The sequence below is a fragment of the Pristiophorus japonicus genome, chromosome 1 (genome assembly GCF_044704955.1).
Source record: "Pristiophorus japonicus isolate sPriJap1 chromosome 1, sPriJap1.hap1, whole genome shotgun sequence".
NCBI lineage: Eukaryota > Metazoa > Chordata > Chondrichthyes > Pristiophoridae > Pristiophorus > Pristiophorus japonicus.
This window is the reverse complement of record NC_091977.1, coordinates 186,408,556-186,428,756: the sequence shown is the minus strand read 5'-3', so window position 1 is coordinate 186,428,756 and position 20,201 is coordinate 186,408,556. Positions and strand designations below refer to the sequence as shown.

Sequence of the window (20,201 nt, the reverse complement as noted above, 5' to 3'; positions counted from 1 at the left end):
TAGCTCAAAGTGCAGGCAGTGTTACTATGTAGGCAAAGCACAGACATTTTGTGCGTAACAATGTTCCATAAACAGCAATGCGATGAATGATGAGGTAATTTATTATTGGTGCTATTGTTTGGTGTATGAACTTTGGCCACAATATTGGAAGAAGCTCCCTGCACTTCTTTCAATGGTGTAATAGTAAAAGTACCTTTGATATTCCCACTCTTGCCTCAGAAGGTTCAAGAGCCAGTTCACTAATTTGAGTATATAATTTAGGCTGATACTTTAGTCTGTTACGCCGTAACTTGCTGGAAATGCGAGATGATAACAGTATGGCGAGGGCACGGAGCATCTGAGACCTTGGTGACCGGTGGGACCAACAGTGGATCTTCTTAACCAATGAGACTTCAGGATTGAGAAAGAAACAGAGGAATGACAGAGAAGGAAGGTAAATTAAAGTGGGTGAATAGAGTCAAATCAGGTACAGGAAGATTAATAAAGGAAAAGAAAGATGGATTGAGATATAAAGAAAAAAAAGAGACAGAAAGAAAAAGTAAGAAAAAAATTACAATTTGACATTTTTTAAATTTCTATCAACAATTTACAATATGCAAGAATGAGATTGAACAGTTTAAATTGTTCCCTTTCTGGGCCAGAGAGGTTGATTGGCATTGCATTAACAGTTATCACGTTAAAAAGGTACTTACGCTGTTAAGTTTCAGCCTTAACTTTCTGCAGTGAGATTAATGGGCAATTAATGTACAAATCCATCATTACCACGCGTTATTTTTCCAACAAGGTCCGGCCCAATGTGTTTTACAACTAACTTTGATATTTGACCTGAAGGATAGATGCATGTGTGATACTAGAACACTTCGGGCCATAATTTTCGGCCCCTACATGTGTGTATGAGGTGCGCATGCCCCCATTGTGGCCTTGCAAGTTCCAGGTATAGGCATGCACTGCGCATGTGCTAAAATCGGGAACTTGTGATCTGTCAAGAATTCTCTTGATCGATCCAGCGAATCTCCGGGAAAGGGACATCCATGGGCGGAAAGTTGGGCTATTTGCCCAGCGAATGTCCATGAAATTCCTACATCTGGTAAAAGCAGGTTTAAGGCCTGCTTTTACCAGTGTAAGAGTTTTAAAAAAACAGAAAACTAAAATGTTATCAGTTATTTATACGTTTAGAAACCTGTGAAATAAGGTAAGTTTATTTTTAGCCCCTTTAAAACATGTAATTTATTTTTCAAAAGATTAAACTTTTGTTTTAAATATTTAATTAAATGCCATTTTTATTAATTTTAAATATGTGATGGTGTTTAAAAAAATATTTGATGTGTAGAGGTATTTTGGGGGGTATTCCCATTCATACTTATGAGGTTTCCATACATACGGAATCCCCATAAGCATGAATGGGGATTCCCTTTTGTCATTCGTTGGGCTGGCCCACGTGATCCCACGGGCGCTTGCCTCTACCCGCAGGTACCCAGAGAGCCCCAAGACTGTGAGTCTCTGCACCTCCCAGATGGGCATTTTATTTGCGGACCGGAGGCATTTCCACGCGGAAGCCTCTGACCTACGGCTTTCATTGGCTGTATTCCACCAATTTCTATATTTCTTTCTATACAATATATCAATAATTGATATTTAAGTAATAGTTTGAGTACCTATTATGCAGATGACTATCTCACAATCCAATATCAAGGTAGTAGACCATAAAATAAGGCAGTAAAACTTGAGTGACATATAGAACAGAGCTAGAAATAATAATGGTTCCAGGCTGTGAAATAGGTCACCATTATTTTAACTTGAACTGCCAAGTTCATTTTCTCCAGTTCAGCAGACACTAATAAGGCCATTTACAGATATAACTAGACTTGAATAGACAGACACAAAACAATCGTTTCCTCACCTCGGGCTAGGTTTGCAAGTCGGTAATTTACTTCCCTTTCTTTTCACTGAATTATCCCACTCAGCGTTTTGCTTCTGAGACTGGTAAAGATCAAATGGCACACTTTTAATATGTTACAACAGTGACTATACTTCAAAAGTAATTTATTGGCTGTAAAATGCTTTAGGACATCCTGAGGATGTGAAAGGCGCTATATAAATGTGAGTTTTTCTTCCATCCTTCAGTAAAGATCTAACTTCCACTTGATGCCTCACTCTGATGGCTCCATTAAGATTGCAGACTCACAGTATGAGCAATTATGGGTGTAAACCCACAGCTGACCACTGCATAATACTGTGCATTGCACTTCCCTACTGGGGCAATATGCAAGACTTTTAATTACCTTAGTATTATTTAGGTATGGCAGCATAGCCGTTAAGGTTGTGGACTATCCATCCTGAGATCATGAGTCCAGATCTCACCATCGCAACCTTTGAATTTGAATTCATCTAATCATTTGTGGACTAGTGTCAGAAAAATTAAAATGAAAGTTGTTGGATTGTTGTAAAAACCCAACTGGTTCACTCGTATTCTTCAGAGAAGGGGATCTCACACCCCTACCTGATCTCCCAAACTATGTGGTGAGCTTCTAATGCTCGCTAAAAACAATTCTTATTCAAGAAGGACCTTCTCAGGGCAACAAAAGTTGGGCAATATGTGGTTTTGCCAGTGCCACCCACACTCAGAGAATAAATGGGAAAAAATGGTTGACCTCATTTATTTGTGACTAATCCATAGTGATATCATAAAGTGATCTTTTTTTTTGTTTCTTAGATACCCAATCACCATGCCTAGACCTGGTTGCTATGCAGATAAAAAGGGTCAACCAGGTGTCCGAACATATGGAATACGAGACCCCTTTGAGACATATGATGTTTACTGTTATGTGGGAGACATAAATGGTAAGAAGCATTTGTGGTGGTTGGACCTTTATCAATCACATTGGTTTCTTGTTGGAAAGTTTGAAATATGACAGGTTGAACGTCCGAAATCCGGCGCTCCCAAATTCGCAACGTTCCGGAATCCAGATACCGGGCCGATCCGTGGTGGGGTTCTCCGGAAACCAGAAAATGTTCCGAAATCCGGATTCCCCCGCCTTGGCGGCCTGACCATGCCCCGGCTCTCGGCGGCCCAACCTCGCCCTGGCCCGACCTCGCACCCTTACCTTGGCGGCCTGACCTCGCCCGGCTCTCGGCGGCCCAACCTCGCCCTGGCCCGACCTCGCACCCTTACCTTGGCGGCCTGACCTCGCCCCGGCTCTCAGCGGCCCAACCTCGCCCTGGCCCGACCTCGCACCCTTACCTTGGCGGCCTGACCTCGCCCCGGCTCTCGGTAGCCCAACCTCGGCCTGGCCCGACCTCGCACCTTTACCTTGGCGGACTGACCTCGCCCCGGCTTTTGGCGGCCCAACCTCGCCCTGGCCCGACCTCGCACCCTTACCTTGGCGGCCTGACCTCGCCTCGGCGACCTGACCTCGCCTCGGCCCTCGGCAGCCCAAAGTTGCCATACCCCCCTTACCTCAGCCGCCCGACCTCGCCCCGGCTCTCGGCGACCCGACCTCGCCCCAGCCCTCGGCGGCCCAACTTCGCCTTCCCCTCCTTACCTTGGCCACCTGACCCCACCTACCTCGGCACAGGCAAAGACATTCCGAAATCCAGAAATATCCGAAATCCGGACCGGCCTCGGTCCTGGGGTTTCCGGATTTCGGATGTCACACCTGTACTTCAAAAAGGTACCGGAGGGCTCTCTGGAGTCAGTGGGGTAGATATTCATCCGGGCCCAATGAATTCGTAATTCATAATAAAATAGATGAGTTGTCGGCACGAATAGATACAAATGGGTATGATCTGATAGCCATTACAGAGACGTGATTGCAAGGCGACCAGGACTGGGAATTAAATATTCAGGGGTATTTGACAATCCGGAAGGCAGACAGAAAGGAAAATGAGGTGGGGTAGCTCTGTTGATAAAGGATGGAATCACTGCAATAGTGAGAAACGATATTGGCTCAAATGATCAGGATGTTGAAACAGTTTGGGTGTAGATAAGGAATAATAAGGGGAAAAAGTCACTGGTGGGCATAGTCTATAGGCCCTCAAACAGTAGCACCTCTGTTGGTCGGACAATAAACCAGGAAATAGTGGAGGCTTGTAAAAAGGGAACAGCAATAATCATGGGTGGTTTTAACCTCCATATTAATTGGACAAATCAAATTGGTCTGGGTAGCCTTGAGGAAGAGTTCATAGAGTGCATAAGGGATGGGTTCCTTGAGCAGTATGTAACGGAACCAACCAGGGGGCAGGCTATCTTAGACCTCGTCCTGTGTAATGAGACAAGATTAATAAACAATCTCCTAGTAAAGGATCCCCTTGGAATGAGTGATTTGCATGGTTGAATTGCAAATTCAGATGGAGGGTGAGAAAGTTGGATCTCAAACCAATGTACTAAGCTTAAATAAAGAAGACTACAAAGGTATAAGGGCAGAGTTGACTAAAGTGGACTGGGAAAATAGATTAAAGTGTAGGATGGTTGATAAAAAGTGGTGTACATTTAAGGAGATATTTCCCAACTCTCAAGAAAAATATATTCCAGTGAGGAGGAAAAGGTGTAAAAGAAAAGATAGCCATCAGCATGGATTTATGAAAGGGAAGTCATGTTTTACAAGCTAACTAAAGAAATAAAGGATGGTATCCAATTAAAAACAAGGGCACACAAAGTGGCCAAAACTAGTGGGAGGACAGAAGATTGGGAAGCTTTTAAAAGCCAGCAAAGAATGACTAAAAAAATGATTAAGAAAGGGAAGATAGCCTATGAAAATAAACTAGCACAAAATATAAAAACAGATAGCAAGAGCTTCTACAGGTATATAAAAAGGAAAAGAGTGGCTAAAGTAAATGTTGGTCCCTTGGAGGACAAGACCGAAGAATAAGTAATGAGGAACATGGAGATGGCAGAAACTCTGAACAAATATTTTGTATCAGTCTTTACGCTAGAGGACACTAACAATATCCCAGTAGTCACGGGGGAGGAACTTAACACAATCACAATCACTAAGGAGGTGGTACTCCGTAAGATAATGGGACTAAAGGCGGATAAATCCCCTGGAACTGATGGTTTATATCCTTGGGTCTCAAAAGAAGTAGCGGCAGGGATAGTGGATGCATTGGTTGTAATTTACCAAAATTCCCTGGATTCTGGGGAGGTCCCAGCAGATTGGAAAACTGCAAATGTAACGCCCCTATTTAAAAAAGGAGGCAGACAAAAAGCAGGAAACTATAGACCAATTAGCCTAACATCTGTGGTTGGGAAGATGTTGGAGTCCATTATTAAAGAAGCAGTAGCATGACATTTGGAAAAACATAATTCAGTCAGGCAGAGTCAGCATAGATTTATGAAAGGGAAGCCATGTTTGACAAATTTGCTGGAATTCTTTGAGGATGTAACCAACAGGGTGGATGAAGGGGAACCAGTGGATGTGGTGTATTTGGACTTACAGAAGGTATTTGACAAGGTGCCACATAAAAGGTTACTGCACAAGATAAAAGTTCACGGGTTTGGGGTTAATATATTAGCATGGATAGAGGATTGGTTAACAAATAGAAAACGGAGAGTCGGGATAAATGGTTCATTCTCTAGATGGCAACCAGTAACTAGTGGGGTGCCGCATGGATCAGTGCTGGGAACCCAACCATTTACAATCTATATTAATGACTTGGAAGAAGGGACAGAGTGTAACGTAGCCAAGTTTGCTACGATACAAAGATGGGAGGAAAAGCAATGTGTGAGGAGGACACACAAAATCTGCAAAAGGGCGGGCTAAGTGAATGGGCAAAAATTTGGCAGATGGAGTATAATGTTGGATAGTGTGAGGTTATGCACTTTGGCAGAAAAAAAATCAAAGAACAAGATATTATTTAACTGGAGAAAAATTGCAAAGTGCTGCAGTACAGCAGGACCTGGGGGTACTTGTGCAGGAAACAAAAGGTTAGTATGCAGGTACAGGAAGGCCAATGGAATCTTGGTGTTTATTGCAAAGGGGATAGAGTATAAAAGCAACAAAGTCTTGCTACAGTTATATAGGATATTGGTGAGGCCACACCTGGAATACTGCGTACAGTTTTGGTTTCCATATTTAAGAAAGGATATACTTACTTTGGAGGCAGTTCAGAGAAGGTTCACTAGGTTGATTCCGGAGATGAGGGGGTTGACTTGTGAGGAAAGCTTGGGCCTCTGCTCAGTGGAATTCAGAAGAACGAGAGGTGATCTTATCGAAATGTATAAGATTATGAGTGGGCTTGACAAGGTGGATACAGAGATGATGTTTCCACTGATGGGGGAGACTAGAACTAGGGGGCATAATCTTAGAATAAGGGGCCGCCCATTTAAAACTGAGATGAGGAGGAATTTCTTCTCTCAGAGGGTTGTGAATCTGTGGAATTCGTTGCCTCAGTGAGCTGTGGAAGCTGGATCATTGAATAAATTTAAGACAGAGATCGACAGTTTCTTAACCGATAAGGGGTTATGGGGAACGGGCAGGGAAGTGGACCTGAGTCCATGGTCGGATCAGCCATCATCGTATTAAATGGCGGAGCAGGCTCGAGGGGCCGTATGGCCTACTCCTGCTCCTATTTCTTATGTTCTTATGAATTGCTTTTGAAGTGTAGTCACCGTTTTGTCGGCAACCCTGTTCTTTGAAAAAGTGGACGGGAATTTTTGCAGCCTTCTTAACAGTCAGACAGGGCCTTGGGTCAGTTGCTCAGTTGAAAGATGGCATCTTCAACTCTCCCTCAGTACTGCATTAATGTAGTAAAACACTACCCCACTGGGGTAATATACAACACTTTGCCCTTTTGGACCTCGGGCCTCATCTAAATAATGTGGGTGAGCTTTGGGATCTGTCATACCTCCACAGGCAGCTAGCCCATTCTAGGAAACCAATTTATGGCCTCTTGCCTCGTTGGTGAGAGATTATTTCGTCTAGTACATGAAGATATGGGAGAGTGGCTTGCTATGTTTATGTTCTTGAAACAGGCACCCTTCTCTCGATAGGAAATTTGTAGAGCCACAGTTCATCGAGACAGTGGTGGATGAATGGGCGTCCGCATGCACCTTGCTAATTAAAAATAACTTGTGGTTTTGGTTTCACCTTGCTATATATCCTTTCTTTCTTTTAATTTCTCATTTCTTTCTTTCCCATTCTTTATTGTTTCTGATGCTTTCCCTTCCGGTTTCATTTTATGGAAATTCCTTAAAATAAGACCAGCAAAGCAGTTCTCTCTGATGCATATTGTCCAAATGTTAGGTAACTTTGGTGGATGACTGCTAGTTAAATTAAATGGGAACTGCTTAGAACTTTGTCTGGACAATCAGGGTTTGCTGTTGTATAAACTGAGTCATTCATTAAGCTTCCTTCTGCTCATATTATTGATTAAGCTAGAGTATTAGATATTCAGTTGCTTGCTATTGATTTTGGCCACTCATTCTTCCCAAAGTGCTGATTTAACAGAATCACATGTGCCATTTGTCATTTGGAATCAAGCACATGATTGCATCAAGCTGAAAGTAAATTAAAGCCAGCAATCTGGACCATAGCATTAGCTTGTGATCACTGTGCTGCAATCCACTTGGTTGCTAATTGCAACTGATGATGGATATAGTAATTTTGTTCAAATAAAATCTTACAGGGAAATTGTGAGAATAATGAAGGAAGACTTTCTTTTTGAACCTTGTAAATGGTACATGTTAGCTATGTTGCACATACTCATTATGCCTTGTGAAGAAAGTGGGGGATTCATATCACTTAATCTGTCATGACGCTGTTTTCAAATGCCAACATCTCTTTGGGCCTCTTTTTTGGTTGGATGTTAAATCTCCAGTTCCCTGAAACTGAAAACACTCTTGGTTTAAAAAAAAATTCAGCCATAAATATTCACAAGAATCAAAATGTGAAACAAGTATGACTGTTTTTCTGATCCTTCATCTCCTTTTAGTGAAACTTTATAAAACTGACACTTCTCACACTGATCAAAATAAATCTTTTCTCGTTTACATTACTGCTGTTGGGTTTGATCATCTCTATGGTCGTTGGGTTCATTAGTAAGTTTGGAACCTGGAATGCCTGAAGTAAAGAGCCATTTGGTTCAAATTTGCTACTTTATGCAGGATAATGTTTCATGAAAAAAATAGATTCCTCCACCTCCTCCACAATGCCAATGGCTCAGTGAGTAGTAAAACCATACAGGTCACTGAGTTCTCTGATTGTTCCCTGGTTCCACTGATGCCAGAGACTATCCAATACTTCATGCATGTGGGAACCTTAACAGTGACTGTCAGCAAGATGTTTGACCTCATTCTATTCTATTCTCGCATGCACACGTGCTTCTAGCAGGGGTTGTTTAATAGCGATCTACAGGGAAAATTCAGGCTGATGTTCCCCTCTTTAACCCAAGGGTACCATGCACAATTGTAGCACCCTTAGACTTCCAGTTGAGATCAATTAACTCGGCACAGCACATTGAATCAACCAAACCTACGAGCTTCCTGTTCTGTATAGCTCAGTTACTCACTGGATAACCTTGCTGACCCATTGGGAGAGAAAGCCAGACATTCTTCATGACAATGCCCACATAAAGTGGTGCAATATGTACACAACAGGAAAATACTTGAGATTCTTTCACTCGTTTGCTGATTATTGTGGGGGATACAATTTACATCTTTAGATAGGGAAAAGAGACTCTCTCAGCCAGAGTCAATATACAGCCCATTCATTGTTGGCAGCAAGTAAAAACATTGTCATGGTTTCCGTTTTCATTCACCATATAAGCTTAGTGAGGCAGAGAAAGTCCAGAGAAGATCCAGCAGGTGTGGGACTCTGACTATATTTCACATTTGCTGTCATAGACATTTGCTATCTAAGGGGGAGTAAAATACGTCTTATTTTTGGGATAAGTGAAGGGGGGCAGGGGAATTCACCATACATTGACTGTATAGCACAGAAACATTCACCCTTGAGCATCAAGTTACCCTCTTTAATTGAGTTGCAATATTTTACCAACTGCTATTTTCTCTTCCCACCCCCCCCCCACCAAAAGAAAATTACATTTCTTCAAAGGTTGTGAGAATTCTGCCTGAGCCAAATCAAACTCAAACTTTAATGAATCCTTTGCACACAAATTAAGAAAAGGTTCGTTAGATAACTTGCAAAACATTGGTGCTCCCGCTGATAACAGCATGTGGATAATGAAAGAATAAGATCAAGTGCTTATTATTCTGCGTTTTGAATTACTCACTGTGCTGTTCCAACTGAATGTACAATTTAAATATGAAAGAAACCCTTATGGAGCAATAATGTTTTATATTTATTTTGTTTCGGGTCAGTATGTTTTCACAAGTATTTATGATAAACTGGTCAATGAATGAAAATTCACCCCCACAGTCAATGTTTCATGCTAAGGCTTGTGAGGAAGCAGTATTCAGCATGTTTCTGCAGGCCACTCACACATTAAAATGCTTATTGGGGCTTTGGAAGGCTTTAAATTTGATCCCCGCTCTGTGCTATTCTTATCCAGTCTGACAGTTCAGCTAAAGTTGCCATCGAAAAATTCAGCCAAGGTTTCTGTTCCTGATCACTATACAATGAGCCCTGCTATAAAGTGTGCCCACATAAGGCGAGAAGATGATTGGACTCGCTTGTGTGGTTTTTTTTTGAGGATGTAACAAGCAGAGTGGATAAGGGGGAACCAGTGGATGTGTATTTGGATTTCCAGAAGGCATTCGATAAGGTGCCACATAAAAGATTACTGAACAAGATGAAAGTTCACGGGGTTGGGGGTAATATATTAGCATGGATAGAGGATTGGCTAACTAACAGAAAACAGAGAGTCGGAATAAATGGGTAATTTTCCGGTTGGCAAACAGTGACTAGTGGGGTGCCACAGGGATCGGTGCTGGGGCCTCAACTATTTACAATCTATATTAATGATTTGGATGAAGGGACTGAGTGTAATGTAGCCAAGTTTGCTGATGATACAAAGATGGGTGGGAAAGCAAATTGTGAAGAGGACACAAAAAATCCGCAAAGGATATAGACAGGCTAAGTGAGTGGGCAAAAATTTGGCAGATGGAGTATAATGTGGTAAAGTGTGAGATTATCCACTTTGGCAGAAAAAATAAAAAAGCAAATTATTATTTAAATGGAGAAAAGTTACAAAATGCTGCAGCGTAGAGGGACCTGGGGGTCCTTGTGCAAGAAAGACAAAAAGTTAGTATGCAGGTACAGCAAGTAATCAGGAAGGCAAATGGAATGTTGGCCTTTATTGCAAGGAGAATAGACTATAAAAGCAGAGAAGTCCTGCTACAACTAGACAGGATATTGGTGGGGCCACACCTGGAGTACTGTATACAGTTTTGGTCTCCTTATTTAAGGAGGGATATACTTGCATTGGAGGCAGTTCAGAGAAGGTTCACTAGGTTGATTCCTGAGATGAAGGGGTTGACTTATGAAGAAAGGTTGAGCAGGTTGGGCTTGTACTCATTGGCGTTCAGAAGAATGAGAGGTGATCTTATTGAGACATATAAGATAATGAGGGGTCTCGACAAAGTAGATGCAGAGAGGATGTTTTCACTCTTGGGGGAATCTAAAACTAGGGGTATAGTTTTAGAATAAGGGTCCGCCCATTTAAAACTGAGATGAGGAGGAATTACATCTCTGAGGGTTGTAAATCTGTGGAATTCTCTGTCCCAGAGAGCTGTGGAGGCTGGGCCATTGAATATATTTAAGGCGGAGATAGACAAATTTTTGAGCGAAAGAGGAGTAAAGGATTATGGGGAGCAGGAAGGGAAGTGGAGCTGAGCCCATGATCAGATCAGTCATGATTGTATTGAATGACGGAGCAGGCTCGAGGGGCCAAATGGCTTACTCCTGCTCCTATTTCTTATGTTCTTATGACCCTATAAGTTGAACATCCTCTGTGCAGACTCTCAAGTAACAAACGTGCCAGGTTGATGAGGTACCCGAGGTGGCTGCAATACTTGTGGAATTACACCCTGCCTAGCATGAGTCAGAACCTCGAGGAAGGGGGAACAGTGAAGAAAATAAAAGGCTTAAATTTCCCTGTCGGTGCTAAGGATTGAAGTTGAGTTTCTTAAAATTAAATGATGGTTATCACTTCTAATAAATAAAATGCATGGTTCAGTAGTAATTGGTACTATTGGTGAAAATAATGAGGCTGTGCAGCTGGGCCGTTTTTTGAATGGATATATTTTCTGTCTGAATTGGATGACAAATTTCCTTGAAGTATTTGACTCCTTTGATGATTGGAATAACAAGATTGTTATCATTAATTAGTTGTGGCTTCAAAGTTTGAGATTCGTCTTTATCACAGCAGGTTACTTTATGCATTTGTTTAAAGTTTTATTATTTGAATCTCTTTGTTGTATTCTGCCTCCTTAAGATCTGGTTATAAGTAGACCTGACTCCTCTCCATAAATCAAATGTTATTTCAGTGCAGATTTTCTTACATGGTTTGTACTGTGCTGTGCTTTGAGAGCTATGATGTTATGAGTTGAACACAGCAACAGACCAGCACAGTGGTTGTGATATGGCAAGAGGGAAGTGGGTGTGTGCTCCAGGGCAGGCTGAAACCTGTGGTTATCTACATAAGTCACTGGCTGGGGTTAGTTTTTAACTTGGTGCCCAGACGTAAAACTGCCATTGCGGATTAGCAGCCCATTATAGAAACGGCCCGATTTTTCATTTCTGTCGAAACCAATGTGGTAAGTTGAAAATCTACCCCACTGTATTTTGTTTGCAGCCTGGCTGTTACATGGAGCACTATTTGGAGATGAAGTGCCCTACCACTGGGGGAAAAAGAAGAGGGAGTGATCATGACAGGGTGGCGGAACCAACATTTCCCCAATACATATAAAAAGAAAAAAATCTGTAAATGTTGAAAATTTAAAACGAAAACAAAAAATGCAGGAAATGCAGTCAACAGTTGTAAAGGGAAAGACAGGATAATGTTTTAGCTACTGACCCTTCATTAGAATGTTCTGATGAAGGGTCAAAGCCCAAGATGTCAATCTGTTACCTCTTTACTGATCTCCCAGTATAGTGCGCCTCTTTAAACACATCCTGCCGACCAATCACAAAGCAAGTGACAGTGACCATTCATTGCTTCGCTTGGGAGGAGGACTATGATAGTTAACAGATAGCAAAGGGCAAAAAAATAGATATGAATTAACACTTTTAACAGGTACTGAGCAGATTTTCCTCTTTCTGAGCCTAGGCATTGTAGATCGCTTGGACTCAGCGTATAGTGGGCAGGGAGGATTGCACACCTATCAGCTCTTCCTCGTCTGATTTTTCTCTGTGCTGCATCCAGGTTATTCAATAAGCTAGATGCAAGAACTGGAAAATCTACCCCAATGTTTCTGAGGTAGTAACAAATACAGTGAATGAGATTTCTTTGCATATAGTTCCTGGGTACTGATGAGATACAATAGTGGTAAAACTGCTGCCTGACAATGCAGTAGGTAAACGCACTGCATGGTGTGGTACTGAGACATGCAGACAGGAAGATCCCAGTTTTGAACTCTGGATTCACAAGCATTCAACTTTTCCCTTTAAATACCAACGCTAGGTACAGTAACAAGCCAGAATTAAGGATAGGGGTTAGGCTAGACTATAAGGAGCAAAGAGAGACAAACTTAAATTGATCTTTTTTTAAACCTTCAAACATTAATAACTAGGGGTAAGCATAAAACCAGAAGAGGAAAAGAGAGCAACACAAATGTTCACCTATTTATTGACTAACAGTATTGGGAGTTCGGCAATTTAGATATCTGTTTGTTCAATTGTGTGATTTCTTGGGATGTGGTTACCCACTCAGACTGATTTTTCTCTCCTGTTTAACAATAGGGGATGTGTTCCATGTGTCAACACCAGGAAAGTTAACGTTTGCGGAATCGCAGTTGGAGTGCAACCGTAGGAACGCACAGTTAGCCACCACCGGCCAGTTACATGCTGCGTGGAAGAAAGGTCTGGATCGCTGTGACTACGGCTGGCTGGAAGACGGCAGTGTACGTTATCCAATTGTCTATGCCAGGAGTCAGTGTGGAGGGGGCCTTGTTGGAGTGAGAACCAAGTATCGATATGACAACAGGACGGGATTTCCAGATCCTAATACCAAATTCGATGCCTACTGCTTCCGAGGTAAATATACACTTGGAAATTTGTACTAACAAAGCTGATGGAATAGGAGGGTACATTTTATAAATTCACTTTCACTTATTGGGAGTGCCTATTGGAAATATGGACCTGATGATCAATAAGCCCCATCAGATTTGCTGTCCTATCAGCTCCTGATGTGCACTCCTGGTGGGCGAAGCTCCATGCTGGGAGTACAATTTTGTAAAGTTACCTCTCCATCATCATAGGCAATCCCTCGGAATCGAAGAAGACTTGCTTCCAATCTTAAAATGAGTCCTTAGGTGGCTGAACAGTCCAATACAAGAGCCACAGTCCCTGTCACAGGTGGGACAGATAGTCATTGAGGGTAAGGGAGGGTGGGACAGATTTGCCGCACGCTCTTTCCGCTGCCTCGCTTGATTTCTGCATGCTTTCGGCGAGAGCTCATCGCCGAGAGCGTGCAGAAAGTTACCTCTAGGATGCTAAGCAACATGCAGGAAAACAAAATGGAAATAATGTGAAAGTAACTGATCTCCTAAAGCAATGCCGATGGATGTACATGGAATTATCTCTTGCCTCTCCCCACTGCTTTAGTAAGTGGTGCTCAGGGTGTCGTGATTCTCTGAAGGGATTGTGGTCTCACTTTCTGCAATGTGATTGATGAAGGGACTCTACGTCACATGTTTACATAGGTACAAAGGGGACAATTTTCTTTCCGACCCCTACTGTGGAGCAACTTCAGCAGAGTGGAACTTCCACCTGCCTCATGCTTGCACCCCTGACCATGTCAATTTCCTGGCATAAGGCTCTTGTCTGTATCAGGAAGCCCACCTGCGGGGAGGGTTGCAGTAGGTGTGGCCCTTTACCTCCAGGGAAGGCAGATGATAATTTAAGGCTTTTTATTGTGAAACCTAAAAAACGGAGGCCAGCGGGAGTGTAATTGTTTGCCAGAAATACATTATATTTCTAGAATCCAGTGCTGCTATGGGAAAAGTGACCGAAACTATGAGGTATGATGTATCCCTATTACTTGTACTTTTTAATATACATGTCCAAATTTGGCAGATGTCTTTTACTCTCAACTTCCACTGGGAAATTGTGGGACTAACTTTGGTGATGAGATGGCAGAGTGGTTGCCTACTCTGTCCTACTTACGCCTTAAAATCGTTAATGTTTATTTGTTCTTCTTTGTGACCACATTATTTCATTCAAACACTAATGAAAAACATCAGAAGCAGCAAATTAATTTCACATGCTGTGTGAATCTCTGTCTCTGCCTTTATAATTTGTTTCTGTCTCAATGCTCCATTTTCTCTCTCTCCTCTGCTTTCCTCTTTCCTGATCTCTTCTCTTTATGCCTTTCCCTCCTATCTCACCAACTCTCTCTCACCTAACTGGCCTTCCTCTCTCTCCTGCCTACCATTGTCTTTCTCTCTCCTGTCTTCCTCTCCCTCTTGCACTCTCCTACCTTTCATGCTTTCCTGCCTTCTTGACACTCTTCTGCCCCTTTTCCTCCAAATTCACAGCGACATTTATACAAAGAGAAGAGCCTTTTTAAGATTAATTAAAACAGACCTTAAAGAGAATTTGATTGCAAAAGAAATGTAAATTTGTTTGGGGGAACAGTTTGCTTGTGCTAATTGCTCTTCCTGTGTTGTGGCCAGCAATTTTATAAATACTCAGTTGGGAAATGCATTTCCGAATGTGATCCTCAGCCATCCAGGCCAGATTTGATTCCTTGTCTGTGATGAATTGGTTCGTCTCAGTTTAGACAGTAGTTGAGAGACTGCAATTGATTTGAGTGCCCATAATCGGGAAGGCCAAAATCAGTCATTGTTATAGTTGGAATACATGCTAAACCTTTATAAATCATTGGTTAGACCTCAGTTGGAGTATTGTGTACAATTCTGGGCACCAAACTTTAGGAATGATGTCATGGCCTTGGAGAGGGTGCAGAGGAGATTTACGAGAATGCTACCATGGACGAGGGACTTCTGTTACATGGAGAGACTAGAGAAGTTGGGATTGTTCTTCATTGAGCAGAGAAAATTAAGGGGAGATTTAATAGACGCGTTCAAAATCTTAGAGTCATAGAATGATACTGTGCAGAAGGAGGCCATTCGACTCTTCGTGCCTGTGCCCTGCTCTTTCCCCACAGCCCGGTAAATGTTTTCCCTTCAAATGTTTATCCAATTCTCTTTTGAAAGTTGCTATTGAATATGCTTCCACCATCTTGAAGTGTTTAGATAGAGTAAGTAAGGAGAATCTGTTTCCACTGGCAGAAGGGTCAGCAACCAGAGGTCACAGATTTAAGGTAATTGGAAAAAGAACCAGAGGTGAGATGAGGAGATTTTTTTTTATACAGCGAATCTCCTCAACCCCCCTCTAATCCTTCTACCAATTACTTTAAATCTATCCCCCTCTGGTTATTGATCTCTCTGCTAAGGGAAATAGGTGCTTCTTATCCACTCTATCTAGGCCCCTCATAAGTTTAGACACCTCAATTAAGTCTCCCCTCAGCCTCCTCTTCGAAAGAAAACAACCCCAGCTTATCCAATCTTTCCACATAACTCTTTTTATGCAGCCGTATCCTACAGGGCTATGAACCAAGAGCTGTAAAGTGGGATTCGGCTGGATAGCTGCTTTTGGGCTGGCACAGACACGATGGGCTAAATGGCCTCCTTCTATGCTGTAAATTTCTATGAATCTATGAATTGTTATAATCTGGAATGCATTGCTTGAAAGGGTGGTGGAAGCAGATTGAATAATAACATTCAAAAGGCCATTGGATAATACTTGAAGGAGCATAATTTGCAAAGCTATGGGGAAAGGGCTGGGGAATGGGACTAATTGGTAGTTCTTTCAAAGAGCCGACACAGACATGATGGGCTAACTGGCCTGTCCCTGTGCTGTAAGATTCTATGGGGCTGAAATTGATGGACTTACCGTCGGCTGCCGCCGAGTTTTCTGGGCGTTCTCCCTTCCGAGCGAGTTTGGTGGAGGCCTCCCACCGGCGGGGAGAGAAGACCGCTGGGGACTGCCCGCTGACGTCTGCTGGCGTGCAACGCGGGCAAATGTTCTCCCGCCCGCTGAGCTGCCAGTTTGGTCCGGGCGGGAGTCCGCTGTAGCAGGGGAAAGGACTGCCGCGTGGAGGCAGGTCTAACCTCAACGGTAAGTATGAAGACCTGCAAAAAAAAAAGGTTAGTCCACTTCTTTTCTTTATTTGTTTTGCAGGGATTCAGGAAGATGGGTTCCCCTGAAGAATTTATAGTGTTTTTTTATTTTTTGAACATTTTTAATTTTATCAGTTCCCCCTCCCTGGGCCCAACTCAATCCTAGGCGGTACTTTGCCAAGGATTGCATTTACCGCCAAGAATGGGAGCTCCCACCCACTGCGGCCCAGATTCAGCATGTAAGTCCCATTTTTGCCGCTGGGTGGTCTTTCCGAGATTTTCCCATGAAACTTCCGCCCAAAGTACCGTCAGGATCTCAGCGGTTCTTTGGGCGACACTTGGATGGAACTTGACTTCCAGCAATTTCGGACCCTATGATCTGTACATGTCGGATTAGAATAGGATCAAGTTTGACTGTGATTCCTCCCATTATCATTTTACTTTCTGACACATATGCTGTAGACTAACACACAAAGAATGACTACTTGGCTGAAGCACCGGAGTCATTGGGCACCTGTGGAATTATAGGCTAGCACAAGGAAGTGCATTTAGGAGAGGAGCATAGAAAATTAGAGTGAAATAATAAAGCAAGTGACCTTGCAGTGAATGAAAATGGTAAATCTGAAGCAGAATTTGATCGTATTGACTTTCTCAAGTTGATTGATACGCTGGGCACACGTCCAAGGGTTAGAACCTCCATTTTTTTTGTATGCTTAATGCCCACTTGATGCTCATTTTACCGCTGAAATGACGTATAACGCCCAGATATCGCTCATTTAGCCACAAAATGGAAACTGACGGACATTTCTTGGAAACTTATCACCGAGCGTTACTTTCCCCATGTGCTTAACGCCGGGAAAAAATAATACAGCCCGCCCACTTTTTTTTGGCGGAATCATCAGAATGGGCGAAATCAACGTCCAGTGTTAATTTCCGCACTGATTTAATGCCGAGATTCAATAATACCGCCCACCCACTTTTTTTGTTGCAAAGAGCATATTTACCGAAACTAGCGGCCAAGGGATCGCCCAGCGTCACTTTCACCACATCGCACACATATCGCCCACGATATCGCTCGCCCAAAAAAAACGCCCAGAAAAAGTGGAACTAACCGGAACTAATCACAGCGTTATGGACGCCATGTTTTACATCACATGTCGCATCCTTTAAAAGGCTGCTGTGCTTCAACCTCGGGGGAGCTCGGATGTACTCTGGAGGTCGTTGGAGTTGATGTGAATATCTCTACAAATACCTTGACCGTGCTGTGACCGATTGAAATTTAATAGTTGTCTTCATCGGGACATTAATTGTTTGTGACCAATTGGTGGGAAACAGAGAGCTATTGCAATGGGGCCTGTCCTTTCTCACCCCTCTCTTGGTGACCAATTACATGCAGCAGACTCGGGATCGCTGAAGGTACGCTCCACTGCATTATGTGCCCAATGTAACACGTGCCAGACTGATGAGGAGGACCAGATGTTACACCCCCCGCAAGTACAGGGAGAATCAGTCTTACTTCGACTTGCCCGACACCACCTGCCTCCGGAGACAGTGCTTCCACAAACAGGTTATCACTGAGGTATGCCAGCTGATAAGGAGATCTGCAGCCTGCCAGCACCATCAGTATTGCATTGTCCGTCGAGCTCAAAGTCACTGCGGCACTGTCGTTCTATGCCTCGGGTTCTTTTCAGGCCACAGCTGGCGACATTTGCGGACTTTCTCAGCACGCCACACATTGCTGCATTAGACAGGTCACTGAAGTCTTGTACGCATGCAGAAGCGACTTGATCAGCTTTTGACCAGGGAGGCACAGAGTGAGAGGGCTCTACGATTCTCGAGAATTGCAAACTTCCCCAAGGTGCAGGGACCAATAGACTGCACGCACATCGCGATGCGGGCATCTTTTCAGGATGCAGAGGTTTTCAGGAACTGCAAGGAATTCCACTCCATGAATGTCCAACTGGTTGTCGACCACCAGCAAATTATATTGGCAGTGAATGCTCAATTTCCGGGCAGCATCCATGATGCTCACATCCTGCGTGGGAGCACTGTATCTGACTTGTTTAACAATCAGCTACAAGGTCAATGCTGGATGCCTGGTGACAAAGGATATGGCCTCGCCACCTGGCTGATGACCCCCCTGCGTGACGCCCATACCTAAGCCGAGAGGCGATACAACGAGAGCCACAGAGCCACTCGCAATATCGTGGAGAAAATCATTGGAGTGCTGAAGCAGCGCTTTAAATTTTAAATTTTTATATATAAATTTTTCGTAGCCAATCTTTCCAATTCTTTGTCAGATCACAAACGCCAGAGGTCACCTTGCACACATCAAAGATCACTCTGCGCCAATGCTCTTAGCCAAAAGGCCTAGAGCCACTGCACCGTTCCTGGAAGTACTGCAATACCAGGTTCGTGCCATGGAGGTGGATGGGTCAGCACCCCCACACAGCTCCGTGGAGGTGGATGGGTCAAACCACCCCACCCACCTCCTATTTCCAAAAAGCATAGGAGAACCACCTTCCTGATCCAGGGAGAACCACTTTGGGGTCATGGTTACTCCCCTGTCAGGTCAGTTACGCATGATCTTAGCCAAAAGGCGGGAAGCAGCGCTTTAAATGCCTGGACGACTCAGGAGGCGAGCTTCAATACCACCCTGAGCAGGTAGCTCAATTTGTGGTGGTGTGCTCCATGCTGCACAACTTAGTTATCAGGAGGGGACAAGAATTGTCTGCTGAGTCTGACAGTCCACCTCATCAGAGAGAGGAAGAGGAGGACAAGGAGGCGGACGCTGATGTCGGCCCAGACAATCAGGCTGACGCTGAAACCATGCCCCCGTACCCCTGTAGACCGCATGAAAGGGCGCCTGGTCGCATGATAGCTGCAAGAGCTTAATGTCAGTAACTCATAAATGATAGCTTTACCTGAAAAAATGTTGGTGTTATTTACAAGGTTGACACACTGCTGGGTGTGCAGGTGATACATCAATGGTGGGCATCACCTTGGTGACAGTTAAAGTTTAAGTTGATTGAAGTTAAGCATCATTATACCCTTTACATAAGAATTAGGAACAGGAGTAGGCCATCTAGCCCCTCGAGCCTGCTCCGCCATTCAACAAGATCATGGCTGATCTGGCCATGGACTCAGCTCCACTTACCCGCCCGCTCCCCATAACCCTTAATTCCCTTATTGGTTAAAAATCTATCTATCTGTGACTTGAATACATTCAATGAGCTAGCCTCAACTGCTGCCTTGGGCAGAGAATTCCACAGATTCACAACCCTCTGGGAGAAGAAATTCCTTCTCAACTCGGTTTTAAATTGGCTCCCCTGTATTTTGAGGTTGTGCCCCCTAGTTCTAGTCTCCCCGACCAGTGGAAACAACCTCTCTGCCTCTATCTTGTCTATCCCTTTCATTATTTTAAATGTTTCTATAAGATCCCCCCTCATCCTTCTGAACTCCAACGAGTAAAGACCCAGTCTACTCAATCTATCATCATAAGGTAACCCCCTCATCTCCGGAATCAGCCTCGTGAATCGTCTCTGTACCCCCTCCAAAGCTAGTATATCCTTCCTTAAGTAAGGTGACCAAAACTGCACGCAGTACTCCAGGTGCGGCCTCATCAATACCCTATACAGTTGCAGAAGGACCTCCCTGCTTTTGTACTCCATCCCTCTCGCAATGAAGGCCAACATTCCATTCGCCTTCCTGATTACCTGCTGCACCTGCAAACTAACTTTTTGGGATTCATGCACAAGGACCCCCAGATCCCTCTGCACCACAGCATGTTGTAATTTCTCCCCATTCAAATAATATTCCCTTTTACTGTTTTTTTTCCCAAGGTGGATGACCTCACACTTTCCGACATTGTATTCCATCTGCCAAACCTTAGCCCATTCGC

General features: G+C 43.5%; 1 protein-coding gene across 4 annotated transcripts in view; it reads left to right on the top strand.

Annotated features, from left to right (window-relative positions):
• The window catches only part of LOC139267315 (versican core protein-like), a 270,388-nt gene that overhangs the window by 47,772 nt on the left and 202,415 nt on the right, over positions 1–20,201 (top strand). For all 4 annotated transcript variants that reach the window (XM_070885459.1, XM_070885431.1, XM_070885450.1 and 1 more), the window contains 2 exons: positions 2,714–2,841; positions 12,858–13,151. In XM_070885459.1, the coding sequence (XP_070741560.1) occupies positions 2,714–2,841; positions 12,858–13,151 (422 nt within the window). The remainder of the gene's footprint in view (positions 1–2,713; positions 2,842–12,857; positions 13,152–20,201) is intronic.